Source organism: Hypanus sabinus, unplaced genomic scaffold, assembly GCF_030144855.1.
Source record: "Hypanus sabinus isolate sHypSab1 unplaced genomic scaffold, sHypSab1.hap1 scaffold_302, whole genome shotgun sequence".
Classification (NCBI taxonomy): Eukaryota; Metazoa; Chordata; class Chondrichthyes; order Myliobatiformes; family Dasyatidae; genus Hypanus; species Hypanus sabinus.
The window spans coordinates 272,512-295,768 of record NW_026781175.1 but is presented as its reverse complement, the minus strand read 5'-3'; the positions used below and the strand labels follow the sequence as shown (position 1 = coordinate 295,768).

Genomic DNA, 23,257 nt, shown 5'->3' with positions numbered 1-23,257 from the left:
ACCCACAAAGATTCAACATCATCCGATACTATGTCACAAGTTTTTAATGTTTTGATGCTACTTTTTACAAGCAGAGCCACGCAGAATTTTCCTCTCCCTCTGATATTATGTGTTTTCTCTGACATCCAGCTCCAACTACTACCATCCTTCAGCCACGATTCAGTAATGCACCTGACAATCTGTAGTAATGTAACATAGGATTCAATTTGTTTCTTGTACTCCATGCATTGGGATATAGTACCTTGAATACTGTCTTTACTACCTTTTTTATTCTGAATAATTAATGCGACGGCACTCACCCTACTGGCTGCAATTTTGTCCTATCCTATGCCTGCCTTTCCTGACAGTCTGACTGCATGTTTTGTATTTTTTAACCATCTGTGTCTCTTCACTCCGATTTTGTTTAAACCAGTTCTAACAGCTGTTATAAACCTATCTGCGAGAAATCTAGTCTCTCTCTGGTTCAGGTGCAGCCCGTCACTTTAGAAAAGGTCATAACTGCAACAGAAGATATCCCAATGGTCGAAGAACCTGAAGGCCTGCCAACTGCAACCGGTTCTCAGCCGTGCATCAATCTGCCAAATAATCCTGTTTCTAACCTCACTGGCGCATGGCATAGGTAGCAATGCATAAGTTGCTACACTGGAGGTCCTGCTTCTCAGCATTCGACCCAGCTCTCTAAATTCTCTTTTCAGGACCTCTTTTCTTTCCTTCCTATTTCATTTGTACCAATATGTAACGAAACATCTGGTTGATCGCCCTCCCCATAAAAATTGCGGAATCTCCCAGTATATCTTTTAGTCAAATCAGCACCGTCTGCGATTTAAATAAAGAGGAAGCCGAGGCGAGATCCCCGGCAGCAGAATCTTTGAGACGGGCAATCTCCAGCCAGAAAATCGGAAACACAAAATACCCTGCAGATGCTGTGGTCAAAGCAACACGCACAACACGCTGGAGGAACTCAGCAGGTCGGGCAGCATCAGTGGAAAAGAGCATTTAACGTTTCGGATGCAAACCCTTCGCCAGTCCTGACGAATGGTATCGGCCTGAAAAGTTGACTGTTCTTTTCCATGGATGTTGCCCGACCTACTGAGTTCCTCCAGCGTGCTGTGCGTGTTTCTCCAGCCAAGAAATAATGGTTGTGAAGTACACAAAGAGATCGGAGATGATACAAATCCCCAGTGTTTATTATTAACACAGTTACTGATTACATTGATGTTCAGTGTCAGACACTCAGTGACTGTAAACACGATCTCCCACAGTCTGGTACTTACCACAGTTTCTGTATTTTACACTCCGGGTTCCTCAGAGCTGCAGACACCAATTTCACTCCCGAGTCTCCCAGCTTATTACCTACCAGGCTAAAATCAGGCAAAGTGTTTAGAAGTCAGAAGGTACACTTCATGGATTCTAACATTTGACAGACAATTATTCTCCTCCTCCCACCGAACTGCTCTGTTGTGGACTGTTCAAGGGATATCAATATTGGGTAGGATGGAGCACCATCCCTCACAGTGCGGGCTGGAGATGGATGTGTGGTGGACGTAGATGAAGAACAAGCGGTCAACAATAGTGTCAAGGGCTCTCTACTCATTTCTTGCTACCCAAGCCCTGAGGCAACATGGTAGCTGGGGTGCAGAAAAGAGCAGGAGGTAGTTCCGTGTAGGCTATTTTACAAAAGAAAAACAGTACAATTTTACAATAATCAGGGAGAGACAATTTAATCACTACCTCAACTCCTGGCACTTGTGCAGCCCGTGTCCAAACCATTGGAGACTTTCATGCTGAATGTCGCAGCGATCCAGGTCGAGACATTTTATTGTATCAGAAAGCCCGATGACTTGTGACAAGACTACACATTCAATCGGGGTCAAAGACATTCCACTGAAGGAAAGTGTCTCCACAGATCGCACTGCGACCTTAGCCAGCCCACGATTCTCAGACTCAAACAGGTAGTGCAAAGTTTTCAGGAGGCTCCTTTTACCAGCTTCACTCTCTGTTTTTTCAGTCTGGCGTTTTACATCCTTCTTCATCCAGTCAATCACCTGGCAGATTCTTTGATACGTAAATGGACCCAGAAACTCCTCCAGGGCCTGAGATGTCATTTCGGAGGAGAGACCTGCAACAAAAATGAGAAAATTATCAAATCATCCATTATTGTACTGTGGGTATCAGTGAGGAGTTTTAGCAAGTCCCCAGTAGGTGGAATCAAGAATTGTGCGAACACAGTTAAAAACTCTTGGATGGAGAGGCACGAAATAAGTACACGACACTCCTGACAGTAGTATCTCCCTTGAAAAGCTCTATGAGAAACCCGGAGAGGAACTGGGAACTCCTCTCTGCCTTCTCCAATAAATGTAACGCAGTGGGACGGGAAGTCACCAGCACTGAACACCCTGGGAGCAGCTTGCCCTGGATTAAACTGTACACAATGTGCGACGCCTCACACCACCACTCGGGATCTGGCCACTGGTGCTGAGGATTTGTATCTCTCCAACTGTCTGCAAAATCGATTCTGTGCTTGAATTCATCGAAAACATCAAATATAAACAGCAACCCGCTGCGTTCTTCCAGACTTCGCTCAGGATATGAGCATTCATTGGAACTGGCGTCAGAGGTAGATAGGACTGAAAGAGGAGATGGTATTTATTGTTGACATTGGTGAGGGCTAATTTGGAGTATTGCATGCAATTTCAGTCAGCTACCCGAGGAAAGATAAAAGTACGATGGAAAGAGGCCGAAGAAAATATACAAAGTTAGTGTAAAGACTAGAAAACTGAATTATATGGAGAGACCGATTACATTAGGACTTCATTGATTGGAATGTAGACGTTTGATAGTTTTGATAGAAACACAGAAAACCTACGGTATAATAGAGGCCTTTCTGCCCACAAAGTTGCGCCGAACATGTCCCTACCTTAAAGAAATTAACAGACCTATTCATTGCCTTCTATTTTTCAAAGCTCTATGTACCTATCCAAAAGACCCTAACGTATCCATCTCCACCACCTATGCCGGCAGCCCGTTCCACGCACTCACTACTCTCTGAGTTTAAAATTTACCCCTGACATCTCCTCTGTACCTAATCCCCAGTATCTAAAATCTCTGACATCTTCTGGCAACAATTTCAGCCTTGGGGAAAAAAGTCTCTGACTATTCACAAGATCAATGCCTCTCATCATCTTATACACCTCTATCAGGTCACCTCTCAACATCCGTCGCTCCAAGAAGAAAAGGCCGAGTTCACTCAGCATATTCTCATAAAGCATGCCCTCCAATCCAGAAAACATTCTTGGAAATCTCCTCTGCACCATTTCTATGGCTTCCACGGCCTTCGTGTAGTGAGTATACCAAAACTGAGCACCGTACTCCAAGTTGGGTCTGACCAGGGTCCTATGTAACTGCAACATTACCTCTGGGCTCCTAAATTCAATTCCACGATTGATGAAGACCAATACACCACACGCTTTCTTAAACACAGAGTCAACCTACACAGCTGCTTTGAGCGTCCTATGGACTAGGACCCCAAGATCCCTCTGATCCTCCACATTGCCAAAAATCTTACCATTAATACTATATTTTGCCATCATATTTGACCTGCCAGAATGAACTTCTCAGCCCAGTTTTGCATCCTACCAATGTCCCGCTCTGTCCTTTGACAGCCCTGCACATCATCCACAACACCTCCAAACTTTGTGTCATCAGCAAATTTACTAATCCATTCCTCCACTTCCTAATCCCGGTCATTTATAAAAATCACGAAGAGTGAAGGTCCCAGAACAGATCATTCAGGCTCATCACTGGTTACCGACCTCCATGCAGAATATGAACCGTCTACAACCACTCTTTGTCTTCTGTTGCATGCCAGTTCTGGATGCACAAAGCAAAGTCCCCTTTGAACCCATGCCTCCTTACTTACTCAATAAGCCTTGCATGGGGCACTTTATCAAATGCCTTGCTGCAATGCAGTTTACAAAATTATCTGCAGTGTGTAGTGTAGGCCTCCGTTAGTCTCGATAGACCATGGATTTGCGCCTTGGAAAGTTTCCAGGGCGCAAGCCTGGGCAAGGTATTTTTAATATAAGACCGGCAGTTGCCCAAGCTGCAAGTCTCCCCTCTGCACGCCACCGATGTTGTCCAAGGGAAGGGCATTAGAAATGCAAGTAAGCTTCTTCCACTGAGGTAGGTTGGGATTACAACCTGAAGTCATGGCTTAATGGTGAATGGTAAACGGTTTAAGGGGAACATAAAGGTGGTGCATGACAAATCGATTTCAAGCTTTAAGAGAATTCTGTATAGGGACAACGGGAAGTGTTTAAAAAGGAGACTGCTTTATAGAGCGGGCGTCATAGGAGCGGGCGAAGTAGTAGATGCAGACAGAATAGTTTTTCCTCAACTGGACCGGCGATAATAGGTCGAGGCTAGGTCAGTTATTTGTGAAGAATAGATACAGGAAATATGTATGTTCTGTGCTGGGGTGTCAGCGGTGGGATGTTCCTCAGACTTCCTAATTTCCAGACAGCCACATCTGCACGAGGTGCGTCGAGCTGCAGCTCCTTAGGGAGCACGTTACAGATCTGGAGATGCAGTTCGATGACGTTCTTCTGGTCAGGGAGAGTGAAGTGGGGATAGATAAGAGCAATAAGCAAGTACTGACACCGAGACCTCGTGAGGTAAGTGATTAATAGTCAGGAGAGGGAAGGGCAAGAATCAGATACTAGGGGGTACCCCTGTGGCTGTCCTCCCTAACAATAAGTACTCATGTTTTAGTACTATTGGAGGGGCGGCCTACCAAGAAAGAAACACGAACGATAGTTTTCCTCCCAGGTGCCAGGGTCCGGGATCTTTTTGATCGCGTCCACGATACCCTTAAGTGGGAAGGAGAACAGCTACGGAGGTAAGTAAAGGGAGAAAGTCCTGAAAACAGACTGCAGGTAGTTAGGAAGGAAGTTGAGAAGCAGGACTTCAAAGTTTGTATTCTCGTGACAGTGAGATTAGGAATAGAATGAAGCGGAGGATAAATGGAGGGATTGGAGGAGGTCTAGTAGATTCAGATTTCTGCATCATTGGGACCTTTTTTGGGGCAGGTCTGACCTCTACAAAAGACTGGTTGCACTTGAATCCTAAGGGGACCAAGATCTTGGCATGGAGATTTGCTCAGGCTATTGCGGACAGTTTAAAGTAGAATTGCTGGGGATTGGGAAGACAGCTGAAGAGACGGAGGAAGCGGAGGTTGGCTCACAAATAAAGAAAGCTTGTAAATAGTGTGAGAGAGAAGATAGGCAGGCGATAGAGATGGGATGCGCTCAGACCGATGGTTTCAAATGTATCTACTTTAATGCAAGGGATATTATGAACAAAGAGGATGAAATTAGAGCGTGGAGTAGCACTTGGTACTATGATGTTGCGGCCATTACAGAGACTTGAATGGCTCAGCGGCAGGAATACTTACTTAGAGTGCCAGGCTTTAGACGTTTCAAATGACAGGGAGGGAGGCAGAAGAGGAGAGACCAAGTTACTGCTGATCAGATGTAGTGTTACGGATGCAGAGAAAGAGGAAGTCATGGAGGGGTTGTCTACTGAGTCTCGGAGGGGTGGGTGTAATTTATAAACAGGAAGGGGCCAACAACTCTGCTGGGTGTTTTTATAGACCACCCAATGGTAACAGGGACATCGAGGAGCAGATAGGGAGATGGATTCTGGAAAGAAGAAATAATAACAGGGTTGTTATTATTAAGTGTGAGATTTTAATTTCCCAAATATTAGAACATAGAACTTAGAATAGTAAAGCACAGTACACGCCCTTCCGCACACAATGTTGTACCGACCCTCAAACCCTGCCTCCCATATTAAATTCCTCACCTTATATTCCTTCATATACTTGTCTAGTAGTCTCTTAAACTTCACTTCTGTACCTGCTTCAACCACTGTCTCAGGTTGTGCATTCCACGCACCAACCACTTTCTGAGTGGAAACCCTTCCTCTAATTTCCCCCTTTGACATCCCTCCCCTTCCCTTAAAACCATGTCCTCTTGTACTGAGCAGTGGTGCCCTGGGGAAGAGGCGCTGGCTGTCCACTCTGTCTATTCCTCTGAACATCTTGTACACCTCTATCATGTCTCCTCTTATCCTCCTTCTCTCCGAAGAGTAAAGCCCTAGCTCCCTTAATCTCTGATCATAATCCATACTCTCTAAACCAGGCAGCATCCTGGTAAATCTCCTCTGTACCCATTCCAATGCTTCCACATCCTTCCTATACTGAGGAGACCAGAACTGGACACTGTACTCCAAGTGTGGCCTAACTACAGTTTTATAGAGCTGCATCATTACATCACGTCTCTTAAAAACTATCGCTCGACTTATAAAAGCTGACACCCCATAAGCTTTCTTAACTACCCTATCTACCTGTGAGGCAACTTTCAGGGATCTGTGAACATGTACCCCCAGATCCCTCTGCTCCTCCATGCCACCATGTATCGTGCTATTTAATTTATACTCTGTCTTGGAGTTTGTCCTTCCAAAGTCTACCACCTCACACTTCTCCGGGTTGAACTCCATCTGCCACTTCTCAGCCCACTTCTGCATCCTATCAATGTCTCTCTGCAATCTTCTACAATCCTCTACACTATCTACTACACCGCCAACTTTTGTGTCGTCTGCATACTTGCCAACCCACCCTTCTACCCCCACATCCAGGTCGCTAATAAAAATCACAAAAAATAGAGGATCCAGAACAAATCCTTGTGGGACACCACAAGTCACAACCCTCCAATCTGAATGTACTCCCTCCACCACGACCCTCTGCCTTCTGCCGGCAAGCCAATTATGAATCCACCTGGCCAAACTTCTCTGGATCCCATGACTTCTGACTTTCTGAATAAGCCTACCGTGTGGAACCTTGTCAAATGCCTTACTAAAATCCATGTAGATCACATCCACTGCACTACCCTCATCTATATGCCTGGTCACCTCCTCAGAGAACTCTATCAGGCTTGGTAGGCACGATCTGCCCTTCACAGAGCCATGCTGACTGTCCCTGATCAGAACATGATTCTCTGAATGCCAACAGATCCTATCTGTAAGAATCTTTTCCAACAGCTTTCCCACCACAGACGTAAGGCTCACTGGTCTATAATTACCTGGACTATCCCTACTACGTTTTTTGAAAAAGGGGAAAACATTCGCCTCCCTCCAATCCTCCGGTACCATTCCCGTGGACAACGAGGACATAAGGATTCTAGCAGGGGTTCAGCAATCTCTTCCCTTGCCTCGTGGAACAGCCTGAGGAATATTCCGTCAGGCTCAGGGGACTTATCTGTCCTAATGTATTTTAACAACTCCATCACCTTCTCTCCCTTAATATTATTATGCTCCAGAACATCAAACTCACTCATATTTTCCTCTCCTTCATTAAGTACCCTCTCAGTGGTGAATACCGAAGAGAAGTATTCATTGAGGACCTCGCTTACTTTCACAGCCTCCAGGCACATCTTCCCACCTTTATCTCTAATCAGTCCTACCTTCACTCCTGCCATCCTTTTCTTCTTCACATACCTGAAGAATTCCTTGGGGTTTTCCTTTATCCTACTCGCCAAAGCCTTCTCATGCCCCTTTCTTAATCTTCTCAGCCCCTTCTTAAGCTCCTTTCTTGCTACCCTATATTCCTCAAGAGGAACATCTTGTCCTTGCTTCCTAAACCTCGTATATGCTGCCTTCTTGCACCTGACTAGATTTTCTACTTCACTTGTCACCCATGGTTCCTTCACCCTCCCATTCTTTATCTTCCTCACAGGGACAAATTTATCCCTAACATCCTGCAAGATATCCCTAAACATCGACCACATGTCCATAGTACATTTCCCTGCAAAAACAACATCCCAATTCACACCCACAAGTTCTAGACTTAATCCCTCATAATTTGCCCTTCCCCAATTAAAAGTTCTCCTGCCCTCTCTGATTCTATCCTTTTCCATGATAATGCTAAAGGTCAGAGAGCGGTGATCACTGTCAACCAGATGCTCACCCTCTGATAGATCTGTGTGCTGACCCGGTTAGTTACCCAATACTAGATCTAGTATGGCATTCCCCCCATTCGGCCTGTCAACATACTGAGACAGGAATTCATCCTGGACACACTTAACAAACTCTGCCCCATCTAAACCCTTGGAACTAATCAACTGCCAATCAATATTAGGGAAGTTAATGTCACCCATGATAACAACCATGTTATTTTTGCACCTTTCCAAAATCTGCCTCCCAATCTGCTCCTCGGTATCTCTGCTGCTACCAGGGGGACTATAGAATACCCCCACTAGAGTAACTGCTCCCTTCCTGTTCCTGACTTCCACCCATACTGACTCAAAAGAGGATCCTGCTACATTACCCACCCTTCTGCAGCTGTAATAGTATCCCTGACCAGTAATGCCACCCCTCCTGCCCTTCCCCCCCCCCCAAACCCTTTTAAAGCACTGAAATCCAAGAATATTGAGAATCCATTCCTGCCCTGGTGCCAGCCAAGTCTCCGTAATGGCCCCTACATCATAATTCCATGTTCGTATCCAAGCTCTCAGTTCATCGACTTTGTTCCTGATGCTTCTTGCATGGAAGTACACACACTTTAGTCCTTCTGCATTACTACCTTTACACCCTTTATTCTGCTTCTCTTTCATCAATGCCAGTCTATTTGTTAGATCTGGCTTTACTCCATGCACTTCTTTCACTGCTCTATCGTTCCGGGTCACATCCCCCTTGCAAATTATTTTAAACCCTCTCGAGCCATGCTAGCAAACCTATCAGCAAGAATATTGATCCCCCTCGAGTTCAGGTGCGACCCATCCAACCTGTACAGGTCCCACCTTCCCCAGAAGAGATCCCAATGTTCCAAAAATCTAAAACTATGCCCCCTGCACCAACTCCTCAGCCACGCATTCCACTGCCAGCTCCTCCAATTCATACCACCACTATCACGTAGTACTGGCAGCAGTCCTGAGAATGCCTCCCTTGAGGTCCCGTTCTTCAGCCTTCTGCCTAGATCCCGAAACACACACTTCAGGATCTCAATTTATCTGGCTATTACCAGATTGTTACACTTCACCTTGTTAACCAAAATATAGACACTCCATGCTTACAAAGCAGCAAGTTGGCGAAACATCTTTAACAAAAATAAAACAAAACTGCTGGAATTATTCAACAAGACAGACAGTATGTGAGTATTTCAGGTGGATGAACCTGTATCAGAGCTGAGCCTTTGTATAGGAGTTATGTAACTGTTCTCCATCCGCATTGTATTCTGTGTTGCGTAATAATGATTTTTTTTTGTTTCTCAATCTGTCCACAACGCTCAGTACCCTCCCATTCACGACACGAGTCCCACCCTGGCCTGACTGTCAAAAATGCACCAACTCTCACTTGTTCAAGTTGAAAACCATTCATCATTTTTCAGACCATTTTCATCGCTATCCAAGATGTCTTTGAAATTCATTGAACCTGTTGCAATATCATCCAGAGTCCGGAATTTAGTATCAAACTTTCTAACCGTGCCAAGTACATTCATATACAAACCAATGACATGAATAATGAACTCCAGAGGTCTCGACATGGATCTGCACATCCCACTTGTCACTGGCCTCCATTCGCTAACACCATCTTCACTCATGACCCTCTACATCCTGTAATTGGAGTGAATGCACCTCGCTAACTCCCCGTGAATCCCACGTGACTTAACCTTCCTTATCAGCTGCCATGCAGGATCTTATTACAAACTTTTCCAAAGTTCAGATGAGCAACATCACTGCCCTTTTTCATCTATCCTCATATTTAGCTCATCAATAATCTCCAGAATACTTGTCAGATATGATATCCTTTTAGGTGGCGCAGACGGCCATTTCCCCATAACCAATGCCTAACCGCCCGAGACTTCAGCGTCACTGCACACTGAGGAAATTCCATTCCAGCTGTGGAATTACCAACTTGGACTAAATCCCGCATACTGCCAGTTCCATATCCTCAGTCACCGGCCCAATATTATCATCCATACTCAGACGCTCTGATGCCGGCGATTTACTGTGGTGTGCCAGACATTTCTGATTCACAGTCGAAGGTGGAACTGGAACTTAATGACCCTTTGCCGGGGCCGGTGATCAGGCTGGTTCCCCGGTCTGTAGTTCGTGAGAGGATACACTTCAGCATATATCTAGCAACTAAACTGAGCAGACTTGATCATAATGTCATTGTAATGTGGGATCTTGCCCCGCACAGCTGTCTGGCACGTTTCGGTTCAGTGTAGCAGGAACAAATTGTAAACTGCTGGGAACTCAGTATATCAGGTTACATCTGTGAAAGGAGAAACGGTGGAAGATCAAATATCTAAACAGGGACTGTTCAAGATGCTATCGATCTGCTCGACTTTTCTAGTATTTTTGTCTTCTTACTTTAAATTTCCTGCAACTGCAGTTTTATTCACTCTCTTCATTTTAATGTACAGATGGCAAATGATTACAAAATATCAGAAACACGTTAAAATGTAAATGCTACCCACTCCAACCAATTTGTTAGTTCTGTTCATTCTGAGCCTGGTGAAATACATTCCATACAGTCACTATTCACAGCATCCTTTCCTCCCACTATCATTCTGTTACATTTGCTCCCGAGGTCACTGTGTCTAGCCTGAGAGGCGGTGACAACAAAGCGATAAAAATGTGCAACACCTCTTGCAGTTCTCGTGATTTGTTGCAGCTCTGACGGACTGTTATCCTGGAAACGGAGGAAATGGCTCAACAAATTTAACCGAAAAAGGAAATAACAAACTCAACATCAAATGCTATGACAAGGATTAACAGTGCAGCCACTTTGTAACGAGGAAAATAAAAGTGTAGTGGCTGTTTCTTTTTTCCCTGCCACGTGCTGTATTCAATTAAACTTTTGGTATTTCTAGTTATCAAAAAATAACACACACACACACACACACACACACACACACACACACACACACACACACACACACACACACACACACACACACACACACACACACACACACACACACGCAATCCTGGAAAAGGGGCAAAACAAAACTTCACAATGAAGACAAAGTTTAGAAGAAAGATTGCTGAAATATATCATTGCGGCAATGGGATACAGACTGGACGGAGGTTGAACAAGATGGGCAGGAGATGACCAGATGGAACCCCGTGGGAGAAGGAATGAAATGCACTTTCTGATGGTCGTCCTGTAATACACAGATACTGACTTTATAGTACACACTATTAGGTAGCAGATTCCAATAAAACAAAACCTGAATAAACAATAAGAAATTTGGTATATGTCCTGTTCCACTCTGTACGCTTTATCAAAGCTCCGCAGAACGTCTCCCACCCCGATAATTCACATCTTTATCCAGCTACTGCTCTTCCTTTAACTGCATGAAATAGCGGAGAACTGTGGACACAGCTGAATACATCATAGAAACCAAAATCCCCTCCATGGACTTTGTCTACACTTCCCACTGCCTCAGTAAAGCAAACAACATAATGAAAGATCCTCACAACCCTGAACATTCTCACTTCTCATCACCACCCCCACCCCATCGAGTCGAAGATAAAATAAAGCAGAAACATACCATCAGGCTCAAGGACAGTTTCCGTTCTGCTGTTAGAAGCAAACTGAATATTCCCCAGTGTGATGAGATGGATCCTGACCTCACAGACTAGCAAGATGTGACCTTGTATCACATATCAACCTGCTCCGCACTTTCTCTGAAACCAGAATTATTTGCTACACTATGTTATTCTTTTAGATTATATCAACTGTATGTACTGTTGCAATGTATTGATCTGTGTGGATGGTACTGAAGACAAGATTTTCACTGTACCTCTATAGATGTACAAACACTGATTCCCCATTTGAATCGTGTGGGAATATTCGACAGCCTGGGTTGCTCCTTTGGAAATTCCGGAGTGAGTGTACACATTTCCGAGAAACCCAGATAAATGAAAAAGACTTAATTCTCGCATTAATAGGGTCATATATCAGGAACCATAAGCTGCATGTCGGCAAGTTGTAGCAATGGAAAGAAGATGGAAATAAACTTCCCAGTCCCCCGAGAGGACTGTCCTGTCTGAACGGGGAAAGATGGAACTACTCATACACGTGGAGGAGTCTCCCGAGGGTGCGATTACTCTGTTTAACCCTCTGTCTGCAAGAACACAACGGGCCGAACGGCCGCTTCCAGTGTGATGGAAATATGTAAAACAATTATCGACACCAGGCATCGATCCAGGTGAAGTTTGGATCCGATACCGGGCCGGGTGATGGAGATAAAGTTTCCCAGCGGCAACTGAATGGATGGGTTTAGTGTTGGCACCATCACCTCATCCCGCTCCTGGGACCAGAACACCAGGGGCTGAGCGGCGGCTCATCTCAGACTGTTCGGTGTGAAGGTCCCACAACCCGGACACACCCGGAGAGGTTGTGTACAGGAAGGGGACGAGGACGCCAGATCGAGGATGTTAACGGGACTCTCTGAACAATAGCAAGTCTTCTCCCTCGGGATCAGCCTCAATACTCACCGATGGGAAATTGTCGGTGGCGTTCACCCCTAGTGACCGGCGTCAATACTCACCGATGCGACCTTGATCAATTTGTCCGGCCCCTGGCTCCCCGCCGACGAACTGCTTCAACGCAGAAAGGAAATAAAACCACCGCCCATCCGGGGACTGTGAGAGCGGGGGCGGGGCGTCGGAATCGAAATCCCGCAGATGTTGCAGACCTACGTTTGAAATGCCAGCGAGAAACTGGATCACGTGACGGGAGAAGGTTCTCCCATTTGAACCGGTGTCACACGGTGCCCGACCTACCTGCCGCATTTTACACGTTATTTCACATTTACACCAGCTTGATATTTCCCTCAGTACCTTCGCCGTCCCCTTAGCTCCACCTTCCAGTTCTCAGAGTAACGGGTTTGGTTACCATCCGGTCCCATACACAATTCAGATCCAAACCGGAATTGTGTTAATTTCATTCAAATCACTTCTATATTTACAAACACAAATTTCTATTAACGTTCCTACTGTACGTCTCAGGACAGGAAAACAGAAACATCAAATGAGGAACAACAGGAAGTGACCATTCAGCCCCTCAAATCATCAACAAGATGGCGGCTGTCCCATCTCAGCCACATGTTCCTGCACGATCATCATTTCCTCGATCCCTTCGGTCTCCACACATCTTCCTGCCTCTGTTTTATGCGAAATCGATCAACGACCTTCATCGTCCTCCAGGAATCAGTCTGGTGAATCTCTGAGAGAAATACTCTCTAACCTCTTTATTGATCTTCTATGGAATTAGTTTCTGTCTTCTGAAGCCCCGTGTTGCCACAACCGCTCAACTCCCACCCCTGTCACTATTTCCACTTTCACACCTCCCCCTCACCTGGATCCACCTCTCACTCCCCAGCTCTTGCCCCATCCCCACCCCTCACCTGTTTTCTCTAACTATTTCCTGTCCACACTCAGTCTAGAGGGAGGGTCTCGGCCCGAAATGTTGACGGTCCATTTCCCTCCACAGATGCTGCCCGACCCTCTGAGTTCCTCCGGCAGTTTGTTATTTGGTCTGTATAACCCGTGTTAGTATGGGGAGCGGGATTTTACACCATATTCCAGGTACAATCTCAACAAAGCCGAAATAATTGCTACGGTATTTATCATACTTAAACAGTAGAAAGCTTGCAAACGCCGGAAATCTAAAGCAACTCACACAGAATGCTGGAGGAATTCAGCACAACAAGCAGTACCTATGGAAAAGAGGAAACTGTCCACATTTTGGACCACGAGCAATTTTCATTACTGAGGAGGAGGGGTACTGATCTGAATGAAAAGGTCGGGATGGAGAAAGAGGGAATGTGGAAGGTGATTGGTGAAGTCAAGTGATGAGCAGGTTAAGGGCTGGAGATGAAAGAATCTGAGAGTTGTCAGCAGGGGAAAGGGAAGGAGGAACCCGGGGAAATTACAGGCTGATGAGGAGAAATGAAAGTTCTGTGGGGAATAGAGAAGTGGGGGATTTGTTTACAGGAAAGAACATCCAATATTCATACAATCAGGTTGGTGGGTACCCAGATGGAATATAAGTTGTTGCTCCTCCACCCTGAGGGCGGTCTCATTTTGGCACAAGAGGAGGTCATAAATCGAGACGTTAGAATGGGAATCACAATTAAAATTTTTGGCCACTGGGAAGTCTGCCTTGTGGCAGATAATGCAGAGATGCACGACAAAACGGTCTCCCAATTTATGGTGGATTTCAAGAATGTCAATGACGCCGCATCGGGAGCACACGACAAAATAGATGACCCCAGCAGATTCGCAGGTGAAGTTCTCCTGGAAGGACTGTTTTGTTTCTGAATGGAGTTGAGGGAGCAGGTGTACGGGTAGTTGTAGCACTTAGGCCACTTGCAGGGAGAAGTGGCTGGAGAGAGATAAGTGAGGAGGGATGAATGAACAATGGAGTTGCGGAGGAAGTGATCCCTGTTGAAAGAAGAGGGTGGGTGGGCGCGGAAGATAAAAATATGTTTAGTCGTAAGATCTCTTTGGAGATGGCGGAAGTTGCAGAGGCTAAAGGGGTGGTAGGTAAGGACAAGAGGGACTCTTATCATTATTACGGTGGTAGGAAGATGGGGTGAGCACGGTGTACGGTAAATATGAGTGAGGACAGCATCAATAGTGGGGGGAGGACAGCCACATACTGGGAACAGATGCAGCAGAAGCAATGAAACTGAGAAAAGGGTAGAGCATTTTACAAGTGATAGGTCGGGAAGAGGTATGGTCGAGCTTATCATGCAAATCAGTAATTTTATTAAAAGATGTTGGTTCACAACCTGGCTCCAGAGATGGAGAGATCAGGAAAGGGGACGGACGTGTCAGAGATGGACCAGCTTACACCAAATAGATCTTGGCAGGCTAGTGTAGACACTGCAGGAACCCTGGCAGACACGGATGTTGCTGGCATTTAAGAAACTGAGTTACAGGGGTAGATTGAAAAAGTTAGAAATTGACTCCGTGACACAAGGGATTATGATACTAGCAGACGTACCAAAAATTTTATGCCATAAACCCCTACCATTAAGCGTGGCTTCTGTGGATCACAGACTGCGAACCCCTGCCAGACGGATACAAACTATGATGTAGAGATATACAAACAAGGGTGAATGAATTTAGGCTTTTGCCACTCAGGTTGGGTGGGGTCATGGGTTTCAGGTAAAAAGTGAAATATTTTCGGGGAATCTGAGGAGGAACTACTTCACTCAGAGGCTGGCACGAATGCGGATGCAAGTTCAATTGCAACATTTAAGAGAATTCTGTTTGGGTACCTGGTTGAGAGAGGTATTGAGGGCTATGATCTGGGTGCACGTGGATGGGTCTAGGCAGAGAATGGCACAGACTGGATGGGCTGACAGCCCTGTTTCGGTGCTGTAAGAGAATGAATTTAAATTGAACGTCCGACAGAAGTCCATTTCCCAAGAGAATTAAATAATTGTAACGTAATATTCTAAACAACCTGCAAATACAAGAAACACTCAAGAGACAAAGAGTATCTGCGGGGAGAGAGAAAAAAACAATTTTAATGCTTCAACTCCAAGAATCTGTGTCGGAATGGCTTCAAACATTTCCTGATTTGATTTCAGGTCTCCAACAACTTGACTATTTCTTTAATTTCCAGTTGCTCATTGAGTGAGTGGGATTTTCCAAACACAGTGAGGATACTGACACCGAGGGAGATAACCAACGATGCAATCACTGAACAGCTCATTCCAAGTACTCACTAGGTCTGTGTATTGAGATCACCTCGCAGGTCTCTCCGATCTTCCTGCTCTTTTGTATCTGTGTACTTTGGCTTTGAATTTCCCAACCCTGGAGAAAAAACCCTTGGCATATTTGGATGGGCATCAAGGGCATTACAGACTTAGGAAAACTACCTTTGTCTGTACCATTGACGTCCCCCTCCCTGACGCTCTAAACAGCGGTTCAAGGCACGCAACACGAGCAAGTCACGGAAGCTACCCCCTCCGAGGAGAGCAGCTACACATTTTAACAACAGCAGATAATCATATAAAAATTACAGCAAGGAAACAGGCCATCTCGACCCTTCTAATCCGTGCCGAACTCTTAATCTCACCTAGTCCCACCTACCCGCACTCAGCCCATAACCCTCCACTCCTTTCCTCTCCGTATACCTATCCAATTTTACTTTAAATGACATTACCGAACCTGCCTCTACCACTTCTACTGGAAGCTCGTTCCAAACAGCCACCACTCTCTGAGTAAAGAAATTCCCCGTCGTGTTACCCTTAAACATGCCCCCTAACGCTTAACTCATGCCTTATTGTTTGAATCTCCCCTACTATCAATGTAAAAACCTATCCTCGTCAACTCTATCTATCCCCCTCATAATTTAAATACCTCTACCAAGTTCCCCCCTTAACCTTCTACGCTCCAAAGAATAAAGATGTAACTTGTTCAACATTTCCCTGTAACTTAGGTGCTGAAACCCAGGTAACATTCTAGTAAATCTTCCTGTACTCTGTCTATTTGTTGACATCTTTAAGATAATTCGGTGAACAGAACTGTACACAGTACTCCAAATTCGGCCTCACCTCTATTTTGTTGAGAGAACCCCGTAAGCCTGCCGGGCCAGAAAACATCCCAGTCCAAGTACTCCGGCAAAGCACACCTCAGCTCACTAACGACTTCACTCATCCAGGATTCAAATCAGCCGGCATCATCCCTGTACCAAAGTACTCTACACCTTCAGAACCGAACAAATACCGCCCGGTGGAACTGCCGCCAATCATCAGAAAGAGCGTGCCTAAAACCGGAAAACCTGGAGTAAGGATCGATAGATCCTTATCGATGTATATGGATCGATAAGGTCTGGGAACTGGAATGTGGACCTCACGGACCGGACCATGACACAAAGTACATCTGTGACAGGAGAAATGGCGGAAAACCCAGTTTCAGAACAGGGGCTGTCCGAGATGCTACAGATCTGCTGAATGCTTCCAGTGTTCTCTCTTTGTTACTTTAAATTTCCTGCAACAGCATTTTTTTTAATTTATTTTAATGCGCAGATATAAACTGATTGGAGGTTTGAGGTTGGTGCTCTCTTATTCAAAAAAGGGAGCAGAGGTAGCCCAGGAAACTATAGACCATTGAGAATTACTTCAGTGATTGGTAAATTGATGGAGAAGCTATTGAGAGGCTGGATTTATGAACATTTGGAGAGGCATAAAATGGTTAAGAATAATCGGCATGGGAAGTCAAAGGCAGGTCGTGCCTGTCGAGACTCATTGAATTTTTTTAAGGATGTGACTAAACACTTTGATGAAGGTAGAGCAGTACATGTATTGTATATGGATGTCAGCAAGGCATTTGATAAGGTACCCCATGCCAGGCTTACTGATGAAGAAAGGAGGCATGGGATCCAAGGAGACCGTGCTTTGCCGATCCAGCATTGACTTGTCCACAGACAACAAAGCGTGGATGTAGACGGGTCGTATTCTGCATGGAGGACGGTGACCAGTGGTGTGCCTCAGTGATCCGTACTGGCACCTGTTCTCTTCGTAATCTTTATAAATGACGTGGATAAGGAAGAGGAGGCAAGGTTTAGTAAATTTGCTGCGGAAACCTAGTTTGGGGGTATTGTGGATAGTGTGGAGGGCTGTGGAGGTTACAGCGGGACATCGGTAGGATGCAAAACTGGGCGGAGAAGTTCAACCCAGATAAGTCAGATGTGTTTCATTTTGCTAGGTCAAATATGATGGCGGAGTATAGTATTAATGATAAGGGTTTTGACAGTGTAGAGGATCAGGGGGATCTTGGGGTTACTCCATAGGACACTCGAAGCTGATGCGTAGGTTCAGAAGGCATACGGTGCATAGGGATTCATCAATCGTGGAATTAATTTTAGGCGCCGAAAGGTAATGTTACAGCTATATAAGACCCTGGTCAGACTCAACTCGGAGTACTGTGCTCAATTCAGATCACCACTCTACATGAAGGAAGTGTGCAGAAGAGATTTACAATGATTTTTCTGGATTGGGGAGCATGCCTTCTGACAATTGGTTGAGTGAACTTGGCCTTTTCTACTTGGGGAGATAGAGGATGAAAAGTGACCTAGTAGAGGTGTATAAGATGATGAGAGGTATTGATCGTGTGGATAGTCAGAAGTTTTTTCTTAGGGCTGAAATGGCTAGCACGAGAGGGCACAGTTCTAAGGTCGTTGGAAGTAGATAAAGAGGTGATGTCAAGGGTAGGTTTTTTTTTCATTTACGCACTCGCGTGGATAGGGTTCCTGGTGACGGTGGTGGAGGTGGATGAGGTAGGGTGTTTTGATAGACTTTTGAATAGGTACATGGAGCTTAGAAAAATAAAGGGCTATGGGTAAACATAGGAAATTTCGGAAGTAAGTAAATTTTTCGGAAAACACAGTTGCCCGAAGAGTTTGTGTATTATGTTGCAGGTTTTCAATGTTTCCATATTCTCAGTTCATTCCATACAGCCAATGCTCACAGCATCCTTCCCTCCCTCTATCATACTGTTGCCTTTGCTCCTGAGGCCACTGTCTCTACGCTGAGAGGAAGTGAACGCACAGCGATGTAATTGTGCAACACCTCTTGCAGTTCTAGTGGTTTTTTACCATGGAAACGGAGGAAGTGGCTCAACAAAGGCAACTGAAAAGGGAAATAACAAACTCAACATCAGACGCTATGAGTTACATTGTGACAAAGATTAACACGACAGCTATTTTGAAATGATGAATCTAAACTTGTAAAGGCTGCTTTTAACCATGCCTCGTGCGAAATTGAATTAATCGTCCAGTAGTTCTGGCTAACAAAACATGATACCTACTCTAGTGATCAATAATATATTGCTATAAATATACCAAATGACAGCCTCAACCGCCTTCGTTGCAACAAACTCCACAGGTCGGCCACTCTCTGGTTGACGAAGTGTCTCTCATTTCAGGTTTTAAGGGAAACTTCTTGATTCTGAGGCTGTCCTCGCAGATCACAGACACTCCTTCTGATGCACACATCCTCTCCATGTCCACTGTCATCATGCTGTTCAGTATTCGGTAGTTTTTAATAAGATCCCGTCCACTTCTATACTTCTGAAATCCACGTACAGGCCCAGAGTCATCAAATGCTTGTCATACATAAACCCACTCATTCCTAAGATTACTCTTGTGAACCATGTGAGCAACAGTTGTACTGAACACATTTACCAGTATAACAGGGAACGTGGTACCAGGATAATTCACAGGGGAAAACTGTAGTTTCTTTACTGTTCCACTAAATATCACAAAACAAGCGCCTGTGCACAGGTTCATATCCAGAGGAACAAAGTTGTCGATTTGGGTTCTCAACCGTACGTCAGAATCGCTTCAACTATTCCCCTTTTTATTGAAGATTTCCAGCATCTTGTGTTTCTATCTGTTTTCCACCGACGGAGAGACAGATAACATTGAGGGGGGATTTCCACACTCAGTTTGAACACCAAACTCACGGGTCTATTTCTACTGTAGTAAACACGGAACCGCCCATTTACTCACAGCCTCTATCTGAAGGATGGAATGGTAACTCATCCTCTCCTCAATATAGCAGTCATATTGTGTCTGAGCTTATAAAATAAATACTGGCTCAACACCTCATAAACATGCGCAGCTTGTTCCCCGGGTCCTTCGTACTTGGATCTAAAACTGTGATATCCCAGGCTAACCATCGAACCATAGAACATTACAGCAGAGAAACAGGCCTTTTGGCCCTTCTTGGCTGTGACGAAACACTTTTCTGCATAGTCCCACTCATCTGCAGCTGGGCCATATCCTTCTAAACCCTTCTCATCCATATACCTGTTCAAGTTTTTCTTAAATGTCAAGACTGAGCCCACATTCACCACTTCATCTGGCAGCTCATTCCACACTCCCACCACTCTCTGCGTGAAGAAGCCCCTCCTAATGTTCCCTTTAAACTTTTCTCCCTTCACCCTGAACACATGACCTCTGTTTTTCTCTCTCCGGGCCTCAGTGGAAAAAGCCTGCTCACATTCATTTTATCTATACCCATCATAATTTTATATACCTCTATCAAATCACCCCTCATTCTTCTACGCTCCAGAGAATGGAGTCCTAACCTATTCAAACTTACTCTGCAACTCAGTTTCTCAAGTCCCGGCAACATCCTTGTAAACATTCTCTGCACTCTTTCAATCTTATTCATATCCTTCCTGTAATTAGATGGCCAAAACTGCACAAGATACTCCAAATTCGGTTTCACCAATGCCTTATACAACCTCACCATTACATTGCAAATCTTATACTCAATACTTTGATTTATAAAGGCCAATGTACCAAAAGCTTTCTTTACAGCCCTATCTCCTTGTGAAGCCACTTTTAGGGAATTATGTATCCGTACTCCCAGATTCCTCTGTCCTATTGCACTCCTCTGTGTCCTAACATTTACCTTGTATATTCTACCTTGGTTTGACCTTCCGAAGTGCAAAACCTCACATTTGTCCGCATTAAAACCCATCTGCCATTGCTCAGCCCATTCTTCCAACTGCTCCAAATCCCTCTGCAAGCTTTGAAAACCTTCCTCAGTGCCCACTACACCCCCAATCTTTGTATCATCAGTAAATTTGCTGATCCATTTTAGCACATTATCTTCCAGGTCATTGACACAGATAGTAAATAACAATGGACCCAGTACTGATCCCTGTGGCACACCACTAGTCACAGGCCTCCACTCAGAGTAGCAATCCTCCACTACCACTCATTGGCTTCTTTCATTGAGCCAATGTCTAATCCAATTTACTACCACCCAAGGTATACCTAGCGACTGAATCTTCCTAAATAACCTCCCATGACGAACATTGTCAAAGGCCTTACAGAAGTCCATGTATACAACATCCACTGCCTTTCCTTCATCCACTTTACTGGTAATTTCCTTGAATAATTCTAATAGATTGGTTAAACATGACCTACCACCCACAAACCCATGCTGACTTTCTTCTAATAAGTCCCTGTCTATCCCTATCTCTTAGTATTCCTTCCGTTAATTCGCCTACTACCGAGGTCCAACTCAACGGCCTATAATTTCCCGGCTTACTTTTTGACCCTTTTTTAAACAACGGAACTACATGAGCTATCCTCCAATCCTCTGGCACCTGACCCGTGGATATCGACATTTTAAATATTTTTGCCAGGGTCCCTGCAATTTCAACACTAGTCTCCTTCAAGGTCCGAGGGATTACCCTGTCAGGTCCTGTGGATTTATCTACTCTGATTTGCCTCAAGACAGCAAACACCGTCTCCTCTTTAAACTTTATAAGTTCCACGACTTCCCTACTTGTTTGCCTTGTTTCCATAGACTCCATTCCAGTTTCCTTAGTAAATGCAGATACAAATAAAAACCATTTAATATCTCTCCCATTTCTTTTGGTTCCATACATAGCCGACCACTCTGATCTACAAGAGGACCAATTGTATCCCTTACTTTCCTTTTGCTTTTAACATACCTCTAGAAGGTCTTAGTATTATCCATCATCCTGACTGCCAAAACAGCCTCATCTCTTCTGTTACCCCTCCGGATTTCTTTCTTAAGTATTTCTTACACTTTTTATACTCCTCAAGCACCTTATATCCTCCCTTTTGCCAAAACATGTTATACATCTCTCTCCTCTTCTTCATCAGAGTTCCAATATCCCTCAAGAACCAAGATTCCTTATTCTGATTCATTTTGCCTTTAACCCTGACCGGAACGTACCAAACTCTGCACTCTCAAAATTCCTCCTTTGAAGGCAGCCCACTTACTAATCGTATCCTTGCCAGAGAAAAACATGTCCCAATCTACGCTTTTTAGATCCTTTCTCATTTCTTCAAATTTGGCCTTTTACCAGTTTAGAACTTCAATCCGAAGACCAGATCTATCTTTATCCATGATCAAGTTGAAACTACTGACGTTATGATCGCTGGAACCAAACTGTTCCCCTACACATACTTCCATCACCTGCCATAACTCATTCCTAATAGGAGATCTAATATTGAATCCTACCAAGTTGGTGCATCTATATGTTGATTTAGAAAGCTTTCCTGAACATATTTCACAAACTCTAACCCATCTAGACCTTTAAGAGTATAGGAGTCCCAAGCAATGTGTGGAAAGTTAAAATCCCCTGCAATCATAACTTTTTGTTTCCTGCAGTTGTCTGTTATCTCTCTGCAGATTTGCTCCTCCAATTCTCGCTGACTATTGGGTGGTCTATAATACAACCCTATTAATGTGGTCATAAATTTCTTGTTTCTCAGCTCCACCCATATGGCCCCAGTAGACAAACCCTCTAATCTGTCCTATCGAAGCACTGCCGTAATATTTTCTCTGACTACCAAAGCCACTCCCCCCACCACCCTTCATCCATCAGCCTCTATCACGTCTGAAACATCGGAACCCTGGAACATTGAGCTGCCAGTCCTGCCCCTCCTTCAGCCAAGTTTCAGTAATGGCTATGATGTCATAATTCCACATGTCAATCATGGCCCTCAGCTCATCTGCCTTTCCCACAATACTCCTCGCTTTGAAATATACACACCTTAGAAGATTATTACCAGCACACTCAACCTTACTCTTTGTGACTCTGCATGAACTACCAACATCATTTATTTTTACCCCCGTTCCACTACCTACTCTAGCACTCTGGTTCCCATGCGCCTGCAAATCTAGTTTAAACCCTCCGCAATAACACTAGCAAACCTCCCTGCATGACAATTCTGTGCCGATCCTCTTCTTCCTTTGGAAATTACCTGGGGTTACCCATAGCCCTCCATTTTCTAAGCCCCATTTCCCTATTCTAGTGTCTCTTCAAAGGCCCTATATTATCTGCCTACACCACTGTCGCCGCAGCCCATTCCATGCACTCACCACTCTCTGCGTAAAAATATTACTCCTGATATCTCCTCCGTACTTACTTCCCAGCACCGTAAAGCTGTGTCCTCTCATGTTAGTGTCATACGGAGGCGATGGAAGCGGACCCAAATGCAAGACACAGATACTGAAATACTAGGAACTTCATTATGTTTATTAAGAGTTCTAGGGAAGCCGAGGAGAGAGGACAAAGTGATAGCACGAAGTTAGACGAAGAGTGACAAACCGGAAACCTGAACTTGGACTTCGGACTAGAATTTGACAGGGAACTCAAGTCATCACTCGGGACTC

General features: G+C 44.7%; 1 protein-coding gene across 1 annotated transcript in view; it reads right to left on the bottom strand.

Annotated features, from left to right (window-relative positions):
• Positions 1-23,257, bottom strand: part of LOC132388353 (NACHT, LRR and PYD domains-containing protein 3-like) — a 53,398-nt gene that overhangs the window by 7,998 nt on the left and 22,143 nt on the right. The window contains exons 3-4 of the mRNA XM_059960695.1: positions 1,732-2,119; positions 1,275-1,361 (exon numbers count right to left, since the gene is read on the bottom strand). Of these exons, the coding sequence (XP_059816678.1) occupies positions 1,275-1,361; positions 1,732-2,105 (461 nt within the window). The 5' untranslated portion in view covers positions 2,106-2,119. The remainder of the gene's footprint in view (positions 1-1,274; positions 1,362-1,731; positions 2,120-23,257) is intronic.